The following is a 16,934-nucleotide window of genomic DNA, read 5'->3' as shown; positions in this document are numbered from 1 at the left end:
AAATTCAATTCCACACTTCTTTCCCTCTCCTTCTCACCCCATATACCAAATTACAGATATTTATATTGTAAATTTTTTTAAAAAAAATTAATAAATAGTGAGATATTCGATTTCCCGTAAAAATAAATAAATAATTTTGCAAATAAAATAGGTGGCGAGGACGAGAAAGGCTTCCCCATCACCGCCCCGTTGACATATGTAGCCGAAATGGTCGACAATTTCATTTTAAACCCTCCCATTTCTCAATTTTTATTTTTCAATAAAATAAATTTGACTTTTATTATTTCCTTTTTTTTTCAGGTCTCATCAAAATTATTATTATTATTATTATTAGTTGGACTTACACCTAAATCATACAGAGGACATGTTTAGCAAATTGGGCTTCGTGATTTCTTCTAGGCCCAAGCCCAATAACATCAAACTCGGCCCAAATTCACCGTATGGGCCTCACAATTCAGCCCAGTTTAAAAAAAGAAAGAGAAGCCACAACTTTGGAATTGGAATAATCTCATAAAGTTCCTATTTTTTTTTTAGGTATTTATATACTTTAAACTACGCGAATCAGTAGACGAAACTATTGACATTTAAATTTAGGGAGCACGTTTATAACTATCGAAATTTTTTATAGTATTTTCTGCACTTACTTTTTGTTTATACGAGAGATGCGATCCAAATCAAAATCCAAGCTAGAGAGCCCGACCGAACGCACCAACTTTTGGAAGACGAGACATGTAACCACCAAAGTTTCGACTCAACAAAGCTATAAGGTAAGAGACAAAAACATGTTGTGGCAATGGTGGCGCCTACCATTGAATTGCATTGATAGGCACCTTGAGCCAATGAGCTCTCGACAACATTTCAATTGGATACAAAATCCATGGCACTATTTGTCTTTTGGGTCAACTTTTTTTACAAAGGAAGCATGCTATCCAAGTCAAATCACTTTGCATCTTTGAGCAAAAGAATAAGCTTCAAGTTGATAGGCTAAGTTTGCTTTTGAAGCCAACAATTCGAGATCAAGAAATCTCGAGCAAAGATCTTTTGACCTGGAGCAAGGATGGCCATTGGATCAAACAATGTTTTTCTCTCCACGAATCTGCTCCATTGATTTCCAAAGTGAAGCTTCCACTCTTTTTCTGAATAGTAGTGTGGCAAATAGAGCTTGAAGTCGATGCAATTCACATGACATATATTGACAATTTCTCGATTTTGTTCCACTAACTTATCAACCAATGCAAGTCTCGGATTTGGTGGAGTGAATCGTAGTAACGCCACTAGGTAGAACACTTCACCTTTTGGTAATGCCACCGAGGTCCGAGAATCCCACCTATTAAAAATTACAAAACATATAAGTCCAACGAGGAAAGAGAGAGAAGATCGAGATGATATGAAGTGGACCAATGAGAGGGTTATTTAGGAAATTTTGGTGGAAAATAATAAGAAAAATCTCATATTCCTCAAAAGGTAATATTCTCATTACCCAATTTACCCCTTCCCTACACTCCCTCACCTATAAAGGTAAGTCCTTTATATAAACACCCCCATTACAAGGTGAGTCAATTTCCAAAAATTCTTCAATGTTTTTACACTCCAAAAACATGGGACTCACAAGTGTCTTTGTCCCACAAGGACGCTATTTTTTCTATTATTATTATTATTATCCAACTTAAAAAAAAAAAAAAAAAACAACGTTAATGGGAATGTTTAAAGATAATGGCACACGTGCGAGAACTAGAGTCACACGTGCGAGTTTTTGAGGTGTTTGACCTACCTCAAATCTTAACCACCCAATCCTAAGACGTTCAGCAATTTGGTCAGCAAATCAGATCGAAGGGATCAGGTGACTTAAGGTTTAAGCCAAAACGTGACCGTTTTGGGTCCCATTTCCCATCCCTCTCCCTCTTGGCCCATGTGCACAGAAACGTCGTCGTTTAGCACTAAATCCCGCCTGGACATTTGCCCCACTCTTACGTGGCAGTAAGCATGCTTTGATCCCGTCGTACATAATTTCCCCCATCCTTTTCTTTTATGAACATTAAAAATAAACAAATAAAGGGAGGTGGGGGGTAATACTTACCTGCTACGCAGAAGAGGATAGACGAGCATGGGCCCACCGACTCCATTTTTTAGGAGGGTCTTGAACACCGCACGATCAAAATTAACGATGTCTGATTTCGACACGAAGAGGTTAAGCCAAGGATGAGGAGCATCCCAAACGCCGTTGGCGATTGCTTCCTCCTCCGCACGCTTCACACGTGACAAAAATTGTACGTAGCTGAGGTCCACCTGGAATCTCAGCCCCTTCACATACCCAAGCCCACTCAACAACCTCTCAACATCCTGCCAAAAAAAATACCAAAATACGTGGGGAGGGGCATTTTCGTCATTCCATTCATAGCAAAACGACATCACTCGATTTACAGATTCCACAAAATGATGGCTTTTTGGCCACTTATATGAAACTTATAGGGACCCTTGTGTCAGCAAAATCTCAAATAATCAGTGTTTTTACCAAACACTCCCTTCCCTCCCATTTTACGATTCTACCCCGCAATCTCGCTTGTAATTACCAACCTACCCCCACAAATATAATTAAAAACAGTGCCATCCTCGTAATTTGGAATAGATACTCTGGGCAGTTATGGGAGCTGCCCGATGTCAGAAAATCCAATGGAAGATACATTAATATCGTATTGTCAGTTTTCGTTTTTTGTTTCCCCCCAAAACTACATAACAGCCTCACAATATATTAAATTAAATATTACGCCCCCATCAATAAAGGAAAGGTCGTCGTTTTATGGTTTAGATAATGATGACTAAGACCAACAAAATAAAAAATCACAAGCTTTATACGAGTGAGAGCTCTTATGACTGCCTTTGACCTCGTCACTGTCCGCCGCTGGAATTTTAATTAAATTATTCAAATAAAATTCCACCTCATCCCCTTAAGGGACCCACTTACCCCTATTCCAATGGTCAAAATCCACTACCTTCACTAAAGTCAAAAACCCAGTCATTTTTTTTACGACAATTATACGTGTGTGCCTCTGTAAGCATTTACATACCCGACCCCACAGATCATCTCAGTATCCGACGGTCACAAATTTCTTCATCATTAATATAATTATAATAATAGTAATAGATTTTATTATTGTTTTTTTTACCGTGTCCACGGTTGAGACTTGGTCGTTGTTCCGGTAGTGGACGGCGACCTCGAGGCAGTAGAGAACCGAACCGGCGGTTTCCGGTAAATGAGATGAGTCGAAGATAGCACCGGAGGCTAACGGCACTGTGGATCTTCCGGTCAATGGGTCGTCGTTGTTGGAAAAAACGAAGCCTTCCACGTAATCAAACGAGTCGCCTTCCGGCAGCCGTACTAAGGATTCAGCATCGCCGGCGAACGTTACGAACTCATCGTAAACCAATCTAATCCACCGTACCTAATTAAAAAAACCCATTTAATTAAACCCAAATTACGTAACGTAAACGAGTAGCTCATGCAGCTAATAATGGGATTAAACCAAAAAAAGACACGAAATTAGTGGTAATAATGGGATTACCATATCCGGCGCTGGCTGAAGCAAAACACGAGCTCTTGTGATGATTCCAAACTGACCCAAACCGCCGAGAACGCTAAAAAACAATTCCGAATTTTCATGTTCGGAACAGATTAGAATATCTCCTTTTCCAGTCACGACTTCTAATTCAGCCACGTTGGAAATTTGTGGGCCGTACCGGAAGGCCTGGCCACTAACGCCGCCGTTCGACAAAGTCCCACCGACGGTTAAGCTAAGGTAATCAGTCCAAGACCTGGGAGCCAATCCATAACTCGAAACGCAGCGTTTCAAGACGTCTTCCCATAATGCCCCTCCCGATACGTCGGCGTAGGTCAGTCCATTAATCTGGACGATACGGAAATGATCCTCCATCGCACGCATGTCCACAACCAGCCCTTGATCTGCCATCGCCTGGCCGTTGATTGAGTGACCGTTACCCCTCGCCGCCACCGTCAGATTAGATGACTGTAAAGCCGATTTCACTACCTTCGCCACATCATCCGCGCCGGCTGGTCTCACTAAAGCCAACGGTGTTATTGAATGTAGTCCCCCGAAATCCTTACCGGCTAAACCAGTGTCCCGTGAGTCGGTGCTGACGCCGCCTTGTAGTTGAAGCTCTAGAGCCTCGCACAGAGAGGACCCGTCGTGGGGCCGGCGGGAATCGGTGTCCTGTATAAACGGTTCCAGGTAAGCAATCATCGTCGCCGGCGTAGGGCTATAAATAATGGATTTTTTTTTTTTTTTTTTCTTTTCGGATTTTGTGAATTGTGCTACTACTAGTAATGTTTTAGGAACATAGGCGCTTTAAATAGCGACCCGAGGAAGAATTGAGGCTTTATTTATTATTATTATTATTATTTTAATAATTATAATAATAATTTATTGTTATTTTTTGGGGGTTAATTCCACTGTATTTCTAATGTTCTATGGCTTCATCTTACCTTCAATATTTCGTTGAATTTCTTGTCCTATCGACATCTCTGTCTGCCACTCCCATATTCCCACATTTTTTTCTTCTCCCTTTTAATTAATAATAATTCTTTTTAATATATTTATCCCCCACCCCTAACTCTTATCCTTTTAATCTTTAAATTAATACATAATTTATATTAATAAACACAGTTTACTTGCTGTAAATATGTTTCAATTTTACCAATTATTTATATTCACACTTTTTTAATAAAAAAAACAAATTCGATGAATATCTCTTCTTATCAGACACTGGTGAAGCCTGGTAGACCCATAATCTATAAGTCCCAAAATCACATAAAAGTTCGATAAATACCTCTCCGTAACAAACGGTGGTGAAGCGTAGTGGACCCATAACTCACAAGGTCTTAAAATTACCATTTGTAACAACCCAACTCGGTAGTCGATAAATTTAAGAGATGGGTGTCCTGTTTTGTTTTATTTGGGTGATTTAAAAGTGCTTTTAAATCTAGAGATTAAGGCCTAAATTGAGGGATTATAAAAATATAATATAAATAAAGATAGAACAATAGTTTCAACTTTTTGATTTATACTTTACTTTGGTCGTGTCGTCATAGGATTTGGCCAATGAACACGCGCCACGTACTCGTGTTTCGTGAAATTGAATTTGGCTTTTGGCCCTTCATTTTCCACTCAATTTACTTATAATATAAATTTAAAAGCATATTATATCATATTATATATTTATTATTATCACGTCAACGCAAATACGACATTTCAACTACATTTGTCGACCAAACATTTTTATTTAATATCATTTAATTTTCCCCTTTCGTCCCCTCTCCTTAAAATAAAAATTAATTTCTAGGACCCATTTTTTCCCTTTCTTTTTTATCATTATTATTTTTAGGAATCACTTAATTTAATAACAAAATTTAAATGTTTTCAAAATGCTACAAGTAAATACCATGCCCATTTGCATTTTGCACATAAAATATTTGTAAGAAGGCATGCTCGACATCGAAATCGTTAAAATAAAATAAATCTCAATTAAAAATATTTATTTATTTATTATTATTTTGATATCAATTTTTAAAATGGATGAATTTGTTCGGATTTTTTTAATCAAATATATTATTTATTATGAAATGAAAAAAAAAATATAGTGAAATACTTTAATAAAAGTTTCCAGTGATTAAAGGCTTTGTTTTATAATTAAGTTGAATTATTGAAAGTCAAAGGGAGGGGAGAAAGTCAACGAAAAAGAGCCATGGGAGTTGAGAAACGATGTGCAACAAATAAAAATTCAAACAAATACGTGAGCAGATTCATAGAAAAAATGAAAATAATTTCAAGTCAAACGTCCTAAAGAGATGAAGAAGAAAAGTAATCAAGATCAACGGATGTAGTCGGTCAATGCGAACCGTTGATTTTCCATAAATAAATAAATGGAAAGTCAAGGGCAGGCGTTGGGACGGCCATGAGTGGCGTAGGTCACTTGATAGTGTCACTCGAACTGATTTCTTCCGCTATTATTTTTATAAAAAATTATTTGTCAATTAAATTATTTTTATTACATCAATAATTACACTTTAAAGACTCGAGATGACGCTAAGAAGTATCGTGAGAACGTTAAGATCATGACGACGCATGGTTCAAAAAGTATGACCGTGAAGAATTTTATATTACGATGTAATTTAAATTGACCTGTAAATTTAATCAAACGATATAATGCACTAAACTATTTGTTACGGGTTCGAACCAAATCTGAACATTTGTTCAATTGGGTATCAAGATGTTATAGTCTAACGTAACGTAGGTCAAATCCACTTTGACTACTAAACATTCTATAGGACGGGGCATTTTTTTTCTCTTTTGAAGAGTAATGTGCACGGATCTTGCATGAAAACGCTTATCCATAGTCAATCAACTTTTCTCTCCAACCAATTTCGTATTAAATATATAATTAAAAAAAAGAATAATAATATGGTGAAATTACAATAAAGTAAGGTGGAGAGAGAGATTAAAAAAAGGAAACTCTTTATGATATATATATAAATGATTTAAAAATAGAAATATATGTACATATAAAAAGGGCAAAATGGGGAGAGGACAAAATGGAGAATAAAAGACGAGAGAACAGCCAAAACTAGTATTTCCATGTCCGTTTGTGTTGATTTTACGAAAATATCCTTACAATTTTTTTTTTTAAATTTATTATTTTTACACCTTTTTCCTTTTGCAATGTAACGCCAATCCCACATAAGAATCCGAGGCATGCATTACACCTTTATAAAAGTTGAAACTTTTTTTTTTTTTTTTAATAAAAAAGATTTTTTTTTTGTTAACTTTTTTTTCTCAAACAGTTAAAGACAGCTCTCCCTTTTTACACCTTATTTCCATTCCAATACCGATAAAACTCCCATATTTAAGTTAACTCCCGGTCTAGGGGCAAAACTGAAATAAAAAAAAAATAAAAGTTGCCCGACACATTTAAATGCATACGACAAACAAGGGACTAGTCCACGTCTTTAACATAGATTTACCTTTATTAACTAACATGACATTATATTTCTATATCGCTAATTAAAAATGTGAGGACTAATATGAAAATAAAAAGGTATAATTTATTAAAAATGGTAAATAAATATTTTATATTCATAATTATATTATTATTATTTTATTAGAATGAGCAGGAGCACATTACTAAAATGTTAAAAGAAGCAAGTCACTGTAGTACAGTGGTAAGTACTGCGTGACCCGGATTCGATACTAGGCAGCTGTATTTATATTTTTGCGAATTCTTTTCGAAACGACGTCGTCTCAGATTAGCTTGGATTTCTTAATGGTAACGTTGTTATATCAACAAGTCGTTGTAGTATAGTGGTGAGTATTCCCGCCTGTCACGCGGGTGACCCGGGTTCGATCCCCGGCAACGGCGTTTTAATGGATTATTTTTGAAACGACGTCGTCTTAGTCTAGCTTCGGCTTTTTGATGGTAACTTCATTTAATCAACAAGTTGTTGTAGTATAGTGATAAGAATTCCCGCCTGTCACGCGGATGACCCGGCTTCGATCCTCGGCAGCGGCGTTTTATTTTAGCGGAATATTTTTTAAACGACGTCGTCTTTTCAAGCTTTGGATATTTCTTGATAACTTCATTATATCAACAAGTCGTTGTAGTATAGTGGTGAGTATTCCCGCCTGTCACGCGGGTGACCCGGGTTCGATCCCCGGCAACGGCGTATTAATTTGGTGGAATGTTTTCAAACGACGTCGTCTTGCTCTCGCTTCGGTTTTTTATGGTAACTTCGTTGTAACAAAAAGTCGACGTAGTATAGTGGTGAGTATTCCCGCCTGTCACGCAGGTGACCCGGCTTCGATCCCCGGCAACGGCGTTTTTATTTTTGCGGAATATTTTTTAAACGACGTCGTCTTTGTCTAGCTTTGGATTTTTGATGGTAACTTTGTTATATCATCTAGTCGTTGTAGTATAGTGGTAAGTATTCCCGCCTGTCACGCGGGTGACCCGGGTTCGATCCCCGGCAACGGCGTTTTTTTTTTTAAATATTTTTCTCACTTTTCAAACGAAACGACGTCGTCACCGGGCTGGCTTCCGTTTTCCGATGGTAATCCCTCTACTGCCTCCCACCCAATCTGCTTTCCCGTTTTCTGAGTTTCAGTGTGTCTCTCGGGAGGAGGAACTGGAATCATGATCTCTTAGACATCATTACGAGTCCGTTTACTTGCTCTGGCTACAGAAATGGAGTCGTCCTTATCGGGGGACTCAGGTCCCATCTCAGAACTTGGGCCCTCGCATTCCCTGCCGGCCGGACCTCACCGTTTTCCTCTTGCAGCTCAACCGGAGATTATGCGAGCAGCAGAGAAGGATGATCAGTACGCCTCTTTTGTTTATGAAGCTTGTCGCGACGCTTTCCGCCACCTCTTTGGTCTGTTATGCACACGCCTTTACTTCTTTGTTTCCTTTACAATTTGATTGTACAGCTCGCGGTCTTCGAAATTGCCATTTCTTCCTTCAATTTGTTAGTCTATTCGTCTAGGCTAAGCCAATTCTTAATTATATGTTTTCAGATACTTGGTTATCTCCCGTTTATTCTAGTTTCTAATTGTACTAGTGCGTCGATTATAGCTCCTTGTCTTGTACTAGTAGAGATTGAAATTAACGACTGCAATTAGTTTATTAGTGTGAAGAAATTTATATTCGTATAACGCATTTGATGCATAGTTCTATGTTACGAATTGAGGATGAGTTTAGTCTGGTTTTAATTTGTTGAATCTTTGTTTTTCTTCATTATAGGCGCTCGGATTGCCGTAGCATATCAGAGTGAGGTTAGTTCTGGATTTGTTTCCTTTCAATTTCTAAAATTGTAGGGCACATTCAACTTCTCTGTCCATTATAAAAGGTTATTTTCTTAATTCATTTTACTGCAGAAGAGATCATGAATTCTTGCTAATTTCTTCTTGCTCTTGCATGATGATCAAGTAACTTTATTGCCAATTTTAGAAGGATATTGTGATCACCACTTTTTTTCCCCTTCGCAGACAAATCTCCTTGGACAGATGTTGTATTATGTGTTAACAACTGGTTCAGGAAAGCAAACTCTTGGTGAAGAATATTGTGATATCAATCAGGTGGATAAAGATTTGAATCCTATAATTATGCATGAATATTTGGTTTAGCTTATTTCAAGCGAATGATAATTCGTATTCTTTTTCTGTATTGATTTTTAAGCATGTTCTCCTGAAGATCTTACTGTTAGGAATTACGGATCTCCATAATGGTATGATCTTGTCTTCTTTGAGCATAGCTCTTGCGACTTTGCTTTTGGTTTTCCCAAAAGGCCTCATACCAATGGAGATGTATTCCTTACTTATAAACCTATGATCATTCCCTAAATTAGCCAATGTGGGACTCCCCTCCCAACAATCCTCAACACCTACAACTGCCAGGGTTAATTTAATTTAATTTTATTTATAATGTTTAAATTTACGTTTCAAACGATTTTCTAGGTTTCTGGACCTTATGGACTTCCTCCAAATCCAGCAAGACGTGCTCTTTTCATTGTGTATCAGACAGCAGTCCCATATATTGCTGAAAGAATTAGGTTGCTATCACAAATGTCCCTGATTTTCAGTTGTAACTATGTTTGGCTTTAGCTATCTCTGAGGCTGCAAGTTCCAGTTGATGTACTTACAACAATTGTATGTTTTTCAGCTCTAGAGTAGCTTCTCGTGGCATCATGCTTGCTGAATATGGAGAGACGGCATCCGGTAATGCATCTTCTCAGTCTTCAATAACCATGGAAATCCAATCTTCATCAACCCCAGGGTCTGCTTCTTACCTAATGAGATTGAGGGCAAAAATTAATCGATTATGGCTGCAAACAGTTCGATGCTGGCCTTCGGTACACTTACTTTCTTCATATGTCACTCATGGATATCATAGTTTCAGTATTTTAAGGTTGTTGGAATTTGAATGTTGGATATGAAAATTTAGTGTTTTTGTCAGTTGAGTTATATACTAAATTTTTTATTTAGATAATACATTAACTCTATCATTGTTTATATCTTGTCTCTAGAATTTTTGTTTTAGGAATGAAATCAAGGAATTAAAAGTTCACTATTTAGATCTGATTTATCTTGCTTTTTTGTTTTAATTGTAACAATCATACTGTTTTAATGCCTCACAGGTTTTACCTCTAGTTCGTGAATTTTTGCAATTGGCTATTCGTACAAACCTTATGTTTTTCTATTTTGAAGGTGATTCCTAGTTGTAGAGATTCAAATACTATTAGATGTTCATGTAAACAGTTTTGAGGAAATTTTATTGGTTAACATTGGAATTTTAATTTGCAGGACTGTATTATCATATATCCAAACGAGCTGCAGGCATTCGCTATGTGTTCATTGGAAAACCATCTAATCAAAGACCCAGGTGTTAAACACAAACTGACTTAATCTCCTGAAATTTATGTTTCTGAGTTTCAAACGGAGTTTTGTTTTGAGTAGCAAGTTTATGTTATTATCTTTAATGTCTTCACCAATACTAGTTTACTATCCCCAAAAAATAGTTAATGATATCTGAGATATTTTAGTCTCTTGTTTGTTACTTGTTTCAAAGTATGTCATTTGGGTTTAGCACATTCACTCTCTCCAAATTGACATTGACTTAGATACCAGATACTTGGAGTATTTCTACTGATTCAACTTTGCATTGTCGCTGCCGAAGGCTTAAGGCGTAGTAGTTTATCATCTGTTTCAAGCTCGGTTAACCCGACATCCTTTGGAGTACATTCTAGTTCAGCAGGTACCAGGCTATCACGTTATGCAATTTATTGTTGAAATATTCGTATGTTTAATTTTCCATGGCACTATTTTGCTTATATTTTTTCCCCCTTTGTATGTGGGGGTGGGTTAATGGAGAAATTCATCGTAAAGGTCGTACAATCTGATGGGACAAGCCTCAAGAGAGCAATACATTATCAGGGTGGAGCCATAAATTTTTACAAAGAGGAACAAGAATAGATTTGGGAGATTACAAGAAAAACTTTAAATTCTTAAATTTTTAGAAAGGTTGTTTATAGGTTAACCAAGCAAGTGTTCAATTTTGTGTAACAATTTTATGTGTTTCTGTAGCTCTTGTGATATCCCACCCTACGCAAGAAAAAGAAAAAAAAGAAAAAAGAGGAAGATAAGAACTAATTGATATATTCGTGAACTTTTCATGGACATGGGTTATTTAATTCCGTCTACTTTCGTTATGGCAGGTCGTGGTCCGCCTGTTTTAAATGAGGAAGGTAATTTAATATCGGTTGATGGTGACTCTGGAAATTGGGTCTCTGATTCTTCACACTCTGAGGTACCATTTCAATTGCACTGACATAGATATTCAATTTTTTCTTCATTTTGCAGTACTTTGTACAGATAAAAACAGAGGAGATGATAAATAAGTTTAAAAAAGGTTAATTAGATCGAACCCTTATGGGAAATAAATGCATGATAACATTAACGTATGAAGTTTACTATTATTGCTTAGAATATACAGTATGAAGCTCATCATGGTGCAAGGAGCAGTGGAGTTAATGGAATTTATAGCATTTCCAACCATTTCAAAATCACTTTTAATAATATTAGAACTAGAGTGGATAGTTTCATTTTATGTTCAATATATTAGTCCATTTTTAAAAACGTTGAATATGCTGAAGACTTTTTTTAGACACAAAATTTAAAGTTGAATGTGAGATCTCACCTCAAATAGAGAGAACGAGTGCCAGCGAGAACGCTGGGCTCCGAAGGGAGGTAGATAGTGAGATCCCACAACGATTGGAGAGGGGAACGAGTGCAAGAGGACGCTGGGTCCTAAAGGGGGTGGATTGTGAGATCCTACATCAGTTCAGGAGGAGAACAAAACATTATTTATTAGGGTGTGGAAATCTCTCCCTATCGAACACGTTTTAAAACTTTGAAAGGAAGTTCGAAAGAAAAAACTCAAAACATATAATATATGCTAGCGGTGGTCGAGGATATGGCTTTACTTTTGTGTGCAGTCTAACACAAGCAATGGAATAAGCAAATGCACGCTGTGTCTGAGTAATCGCCAACACCCAACTGCCACACCTTGTGGCCACGTATTCTGCTGGTACTCTCTCTGTCTTTGGATCTGCTTCATTCAGGTTCAGGTTCAGGTTGATCCCTTTATGTTTATTTTGTTTTTGGGTATTCTATAAAAACAGGAACTGTATCATGGAATGGTGCAATGAAAAACCTGAATGCCCGCTTTGCAGAACTCCCATTAATCATTCAAGCTTAGTGTGTCTCTATCATTCTGATTTCTGATGCCCCGTTTTTCAACCAAGTATGATCACATTAGAAATCTATACCTTTATTCTTTGTTTTCTTCATCTTCTAGATTACAAAATTTATAAATAGCCATAGTTTTTAAGGATAGAATATTTGAAGCATTAGATATTACCTGTTGTGTCCTTTCTGATCTTGAGTTGAGTAAATGTAATGTAGTTGAGGGAATAAATGCATCTTAACTTTGTAATAAGCAAATAATAGCATGAAACAGGCTTTGAAACATGCATCTTATCATACATATTTGAGAATATAAATATACACAAACAAATGATTAAAGTCTACATAGCAACGGCCTGTTTGAGCATAATTCAACTAATTATGTATATTTTTTTGTTAAAGTATCATATAATCGAATCTCTTCGCCACACATTGAGCTCGAAGAAGAAAATGTTGTCATTGAGGCTTAGTTCTGAATTTTTCTCAAACGAGCCGTTATTGTTGCAAAAGATGGTCTATCAGCAGCATTCCCATTCCAACATGCACATATCAGATCTAACAGCTCTTTTAGATCCCCGTTCTCGTCCACTGGAAGCTCCGGTCTCAGCTTGCCTTCTCCAACTTCCATGGCAATCTGTCCTCAAAAGCATAACATACCATTTATGTCCCATTCTTTTATTCTTCATTGAACCATAAAAATAGTAGATAGATATTTTAAATTAGTGCACCCAAGTTTGTGGGTTGAGCATGGCAGAGTGAATAATGCATTTATTGTTGTTTTTAAGGTTAAAAAGTAAGTTTCATAACGTTTTTAGAAGAATTAATTGCGAAGCAATCATAAATAAATTGATGTGTCCTCCTTAGGATTCAGTAACCTTAATGGTTATATGAGCTGAGTTCAACTAACAAAAAAAAAAATATGTATTATTGACTAAAAGATTGGAGAATTGAAATTAGTTAACGAAGGTCAAAGTTTAAAATCTATACCTTATATTTACTAAACTAAAAAAAACTCTAAAATAAAAGTGTTGTAAATTAAAGTGGGGCTGAGAATATGACTGCTAAAATACAATAAATAAGGATAAATATAGAATGGGTATATATCATATATACCTTGAAGGGAGAATAATCAATCTCAATATAAGGATATTTTCCTATTATAAGTTCGTTCAATATGATACCAAAACTATAAACATCGCTCTTTTCTGTGTAAGGCTCGCATCGAATCACCTCTGGTGCCATATAAACGTAGGTTCCTGCTTCATGATTACATATCAAAAGGTTATAAGTTTCGAATGAATGCCATGTAAACAAACGATTAATGTCCGGTTTAAGTAAGCTTATAAACAATAATTCTATTATAAAAAGCTACCAAATCTTGCCTGTTTCGCCGGTGAGAGCCATCTCTCTGTCGTGGAGGAAGCGGGCATGGCCAAAATCAGCAACTCTGACATGCAAAGCATCGTCCAAGAAAATGTTGCTGGGCTTCAAATCACGATGGATGACTCTAGGCTTCTGTTCATGAAGATACTGCATCCCTTGTGATATTTCAAGTGCCTTCAACAACCTCTCTCGAAATGGAGGCAGAGGAATTGCCCTCTCTTTCTGCCTCTTCCCTGGCCCGTGCAGCCACTCTTGCAATGTCATCCTTAAACACTCCGTTACGACCCACCCGCAACCTGGTGGCTGGAGACATGCCCCCATCAGTTGCAGCACGAACCGATGGCGTTGTCGACAGAGTGTCTCTAGCTCCTGTGCGAAGTAAGATACTCCGCACTCGTTCGAGCAGAAGAAGTCTTGGTTTAGGCATTTCACTGCTACGTCAAGACCCCGCCATGTTGCCTTGTATATGTTAGCTGTTGTCCCCTGCCCTATCTTCTCCCTCAGTTCGATCTGTCTCATTTCAGTTCATGAATTTAATCTCTTTTACTTTCAACAGTTTCAATCATGTTTATAATTTTGAATCGTAATTCTATGAAGTACTACCCCTAGAAAACAAATGTTGGCTCATGATAGAACAAAAAATAAAGTAATGTAGACCTCATGTGGCTCGATGTACCATCCATGAAGCTTGGCCTGCTCGATGAGTGGCTGTAGGTCTGCAAACGGGTGGCTTGGGGAGGGTACTGCAGGGCTGGAAGCGGCGCTTTGAATGCAATTTGGGCTGCCATCGCCATCCACATTGTCTCTGTTCCCAATTATGAGGTGCAAGAATCCATGGTCCTGGGCTTTCTCAAGAAAGCATTTGAGAGAATCTTGTGCTCTATCCATTCTCTTCTTAAACATGAGCTGGATTTCTTTCTGCTTCAGCAGCTCCCTCTCCAACTCTGCCACCTTCAATGCCACAGACAAAAAGAAAAAAGGGTCATTGGGCTCATCTCATTCCCAGCCATTTATCTGAGAATTGGGCTGCCTACGTTCCACAATAGGATCAGGATCAATCTTTATGTCTAAGAGTGCTTTTACTATGACCCAAAAAGACTTTCCTTTTATAGTTTTCATGCTGAATATAAAGTGCTTTGAAGAAAAATTTAAAAGCACCTTATGGAGAGAGCACTTGAATGTTTTGAGCTCAAGTTATCGATTTAAGAAGTGCTTCAAAAGCACTTTTACTGTTTACCAAATCACTCTAAAGGACCCACTAGTCCAAATTGTTTATAAGTATCTTGGACTTGTTACTGACACGAGAATACGAGTATAAAACAGGTTAAATTCTTGCAACCATGCAGCTAGTGGTAGTAAGGAGAAGCCAATATCAGCTATCCAAGAAGATGGGTACCTTCAATTCCAGCATCTCAGACGAGCGTGGTCGTCTAGAGGTTGAAACGTTTGATCCCATCCCTACACAGTCGCACAAGCTTGGAGAATATCTGCGAGATTGAGAGGTTCCTCTAAGTTGGAGATTCACCTCCGATGAGTTCTGAGATACCCATGGGTTTGGTCTACTCTGCTGGTTGTTCTCCTTCCTCACATTGTTCATTGTGGGGGTTCAAAGAAGCGGGAAACATGAATAAACTTTTCAAGTCCCTTATATTGAGATTCAATTTTTGCCTTCTAGTGATTGGAGACGAAAAAATTGGCGGACTTCTTGAAGATAATGCTGTCAAATTCATGCCATAAGAAAAGAAGAAAGGTGAAATGAAGTCCCTTTCTAACACCAGCCTGCACATGGAGGGAAAGGCGTAGATGCCAATGATATCCATGAAGTTAACGCTTTGATGGGGCATTTTATCAAACACTTAACGTTCGTTTCTCAAAAACTAAAAAACCACTAAATATTTGGATGGGGCATTTTATCAAACACTTAACGTTCATTTCTCAAAAACTAAATACCACTAATATTTGGATGGGGCATTTTATCAAACACTTAACGTTCATTTCTCAAAAACTAAATACCACTAATATTTGGATGGGGAATTTTATCAAACACTTAACGTTCATTTCCCAAAAACTAAAACACCACTAAATATTTGGATGAGGCATTTTATCAAACACTTAACGTTCATTTTCCAAAAAGGAGGTAAAACCCCACCATTATCAAGGATCGAAATTAGTTTGAAGAAGAAAGAGAAAACGGGTCTTAAGATACAAAAAGACACGAAACAATTGGAGCTTTATGTCAGCGAAGATTGCGATTAGAAGATTGCTTACCCCATGTGATTGATCTCATCTCTCACTTTGTAGAAGAAAAGAAAAGGGCAGTGACGATCAAATCAAACACAAACTCCCCTCGGGATCGCCGATCTTAGATTCTTGTTCCTAACTCACAAGGCAAACACCAAATTTGGCTCTGGACCACTCTTAAACCCCTTTGAAAATCCCTCCTTTTGTTGTTTCGTTTTTTCCTTTTCTCTTTTTTTTTTTTTTTTTTGCTTTTGCTTTTCTTTTAAGATATGAATATCTGATGTATTATATTATAGTTCTAATTCTTTTGGGAGTTTATTTTTATTTAACAATAAAATATAAATATTTAAAATATTAGAAGGTCGTTAATTTAATCGGAGATAGTTTTAACTCTTAGAAGCAATAAGCAAGTAATGTGACCATGTCACAGGAGAATGTCGGGACCATTAAGTGCCAAATTCAGATTCTAAATCCTGATATGAATTCTGGACATAGATCGTTACATTTAACATTGAATTTATTAAGTATAATCAATAATTTGAAACTAAAAAACGGTAACGTTAAACATAAAATTTGAAATTGCAGGGCTAAATTGATCGATGAAATAATGAAAAAGGGGTCGAGAAATGAATAATGATATGAAGGAATCTGATGCCTATGGTTTTAGATTTGTTGTGAATATTAGGTTATGCCTATTAAAACACCAAAAGTCTTCTATAGTCTTTGTCCCAAACACACCTAAAAAATCATTGCAACTTTATTATTAAATTATTTTCTTAAATTATTTCTAAAAATTGTAGTCCATACCTCATAAATTTATTATTCACAGATTAATAATTTTGAAAATAAATATAAAATTTACTAAATAATAATTTAACATAATTAATTAGACGGTTAGTTGTTTGAAGTAAAATATAAAAAATAAAGTTGGTAAAAGTTGTTATGTTATTTAAATAAAATAAATAATTATTATGAATTAATGGGGAAGTGGGGGTTTGGTGTAAT

The 16,934-nt window shown here is 36.7% G+C and overlaps 3 protein-coding genes and 3 non-coding genes across 9 annotated transcripts; 4 read left to right on the top strand and 2 right to left on the bottom strand.

Moving 5' to 3' along the window:
* Positions 1–725: 725 nt before the first annotated feature.
* CKX7 (cytokinin oxidase 7) lies at positions 726–4,355 on the bottom strand. 2 transcript variants are annotated; one of them, XM_023679451.2, is made up of 4 exons: positions 3,561–4,353; positions 3,165–3,440; positions 2,078–2,340; positions 726–1,327 (listed from the first exon to the last, which is right to left on the bottom strand). In XM_023679451.2, the coding sequence occupies exons 1-4, from the start codon at positions 4,254–4,256 to the stop codon at positions 985–987; spliced, it is 1,578 nt and encodes a 525-aa protein (XP_023535219.2). In that variant the 5' UTR covers positions 4,257–4,353; the 3' UTR covers positions 726–984. The 2 variants fall into 2 exon arrangements, 1 of the variants encoding a protein (XP_023535219.2); XR_015421303.1 differs by having other exon boundaries at positions 1,193–1,327; positions 1,772–2,340; positions 3,561–4,355.
* A 3,001-nt stretch (positions 4,356–7,356) lies between these two features.
* On the top strand, positions 7,357–7,428 carry TRNAD-GUC (transfer RNA aspartic acid (anticodon GUC)). The gene has a single exon. It is a non-coding gene; the product is annotated as a tRNA-Asp (tRNA).
* A 232-nt stretch (positions 7,429–7,660) lies between these two features.
* Positions 7,661–7,732, top strand: TRNAD-GUC (transfer RNA aspartic acid (anticodon GUC)). Its single transcript has one exon. It is a non-coding gene; the product is annotated as a tRNA-Asp (tRNA).
* A 237-nt stretch (positions 7,733–7,969) lies between these two features.
* TRNAD-GUC (transfer RNA aspartic acid (anticodon GUC)) lies at positions 7,970–8,041 on the top strand. Its single transcript has one exon. It is a non-coding gene; the product is annotated as a tRNA-Asp (tRNA).
* Positions 8,042–8,114: 73 nt separating this feature from the next.
* On the top strand, positions 8,115–12,847 carry LOC111796990 (peroxisome biogenesis factor 10). 2 transcript variants are annotated; one of them, XM_023679833.2, is made up of 12 exons: positions 8,115–8,437; positions 8,806–8,837; positions 9,051–9,140; positions 9,519–9,613; positions 9,724–9,913; positions 10,199–10,268; positions 10,365–10,443; positions 10,682–10,815; positions 11,276–11,367; positions 12,056–12,147; positions 12,242–12,363; positions 12,708–12,847. In XM_023679833.2, exons 1-11 carry the CDS (start codon positions 8,251–8,253, stop codon positions 12,342–12,344), a joined length of 1,164 nt encoding a protein of 387 aa, XP_023535601.1. In that variant the 5' UTR covers positions 8,115–8,250; the 3' UTR covers positions 12,345–12,363; positions 12,708–12,847. The 2 variants fall into 2 exon arrangements, with proteins under 2 accessions (XP_023535601.1, XP_023535600.1); XM_023679832.2 differs by lacking the exon at positions 12,708–12,847 and having other exon boundaries at positions 8,117–8,437; positions 12,242–12,590.
* On the bottom strand, positions 12,772–16,177 carry LOC111796987 (serine/threonine-protein kinase CTR1). Of its 2 annotated transcripts, none has more exons than XM_023679829.2 (6): positions 15,957–16,177; positions 15,085–15,467; positions 14,346–14,639; positions 13,688–14,198; positions 13,419–13,561; positions 12,772–12,939 (listed from the first exon to the last, which is right to left on the bottom strand). In XM_023679829.2, exons 2-6 carry the CDS (start codon positions 15,283–15,285, stop codon positions 12,772–12,774), a joined length of 1,317 nt encoding a protein of 438 aa, XP_023535597.1. In that variant the 5' UTR covers positions 15,286–15,467; positions 15,957–16,177. The 2 variants fall into 2 exon arrangements, with proteins under 2 accessions (XP_023535597.1, XP_023535596.1); XM_023679828.2 differs by having other exon boundaries at positions 15,085–15,405.
* Between the last annotated feature and the right edge of the window lie 757 nt (positions 16,178–16,934).

The sequence above is a fragment of the Cucurbita pepo genome, chromosome 6 (assembly GCF_057944985.1).
Source record: "Cucurbita pepo subsp. pepo isolate OVF chromosome 6, ASM5794498v1, whole genome shotgun sequence".
Classification (NCBI taxonomy): domain Eukaryota; kingdom Viridiplantae; phylum Streptophyta; class Magnoliopsida; order Cucurbitales; family Cucurbitaceae; genus Cucurbita; species Cucurbita pepo.
This window is presented reverse-complemented; position numbering and strand designations above follow the sequence as displayed.

Excerpts from the sequence above, each read along its gene's own strand:
- CKX7 (XM_023679451.2), bottom strand. The coding sequence starts at position 4,256 with ATGATTGCTTACCTGGAACCGTTTATACAGGACACCGATTCCCGCCGG. Across the intron at positions 2,341-3,164 it reads AAGTCTCAACCGTGGACACG|GATGTTGAGAGGTTGTTGAG; the intron begins GTAAAAAAAACA and ends TTTTTTTGGCAG. Across the intron at positions 1,328-2,077 it reads TATCCTCTTCTGCGTAGCAG|GTGGGATTCTCGGACCTCGG; the intron begins GTAAGTATTACC and ends AATTTTTAATAG.
- LOC111796990 (XM_023679833.2), top strand. The coding sequence starts at position 8,251 with ATGGAGTCGTCCTTATCGGGGGACTCAGGTCCCATCTCAGAACTTGGG. Across the intron at positions 8,838-9,050 it reads CCGTAGCATATCAGAGTGAG|ACAAATCTCCTTGGACAGAT; the intron begins GTTAGTTCTGGA and ends TCCCCTTCGCAG. Across the intron at positions 9,614-9,723 it reads TATATTGCTGAAAGAATTAG|CTCTAGAGTAGCTTCTCGTG; the intron begins GTTGCTATCACA and ends TATGTTTTTCAG.
- LOC111796987 (XM_023679829.2), bottom strand. The coding sequence starts at position 15,285 with ATGAACAATGTGAGGAAGGAGAACAACCAGCAGAGTAGACCAAACCCA. Across the intron at positions 14,640-15,084 it reads CTGAGATGCTGGAATTGAAG|GTGGCAGAGTTGGAGAGGGA; the intron begins GTACCCATCTTC and ends GTGGCATTGAAG. Across the intron at positions 12,940-13,418 it reads TTGATTATTCTCCCTTCAAG|ATTGCCATGGAAGTTGGAGA; the intron begins GTATATATGATA and ends TTTTGAGGACAG.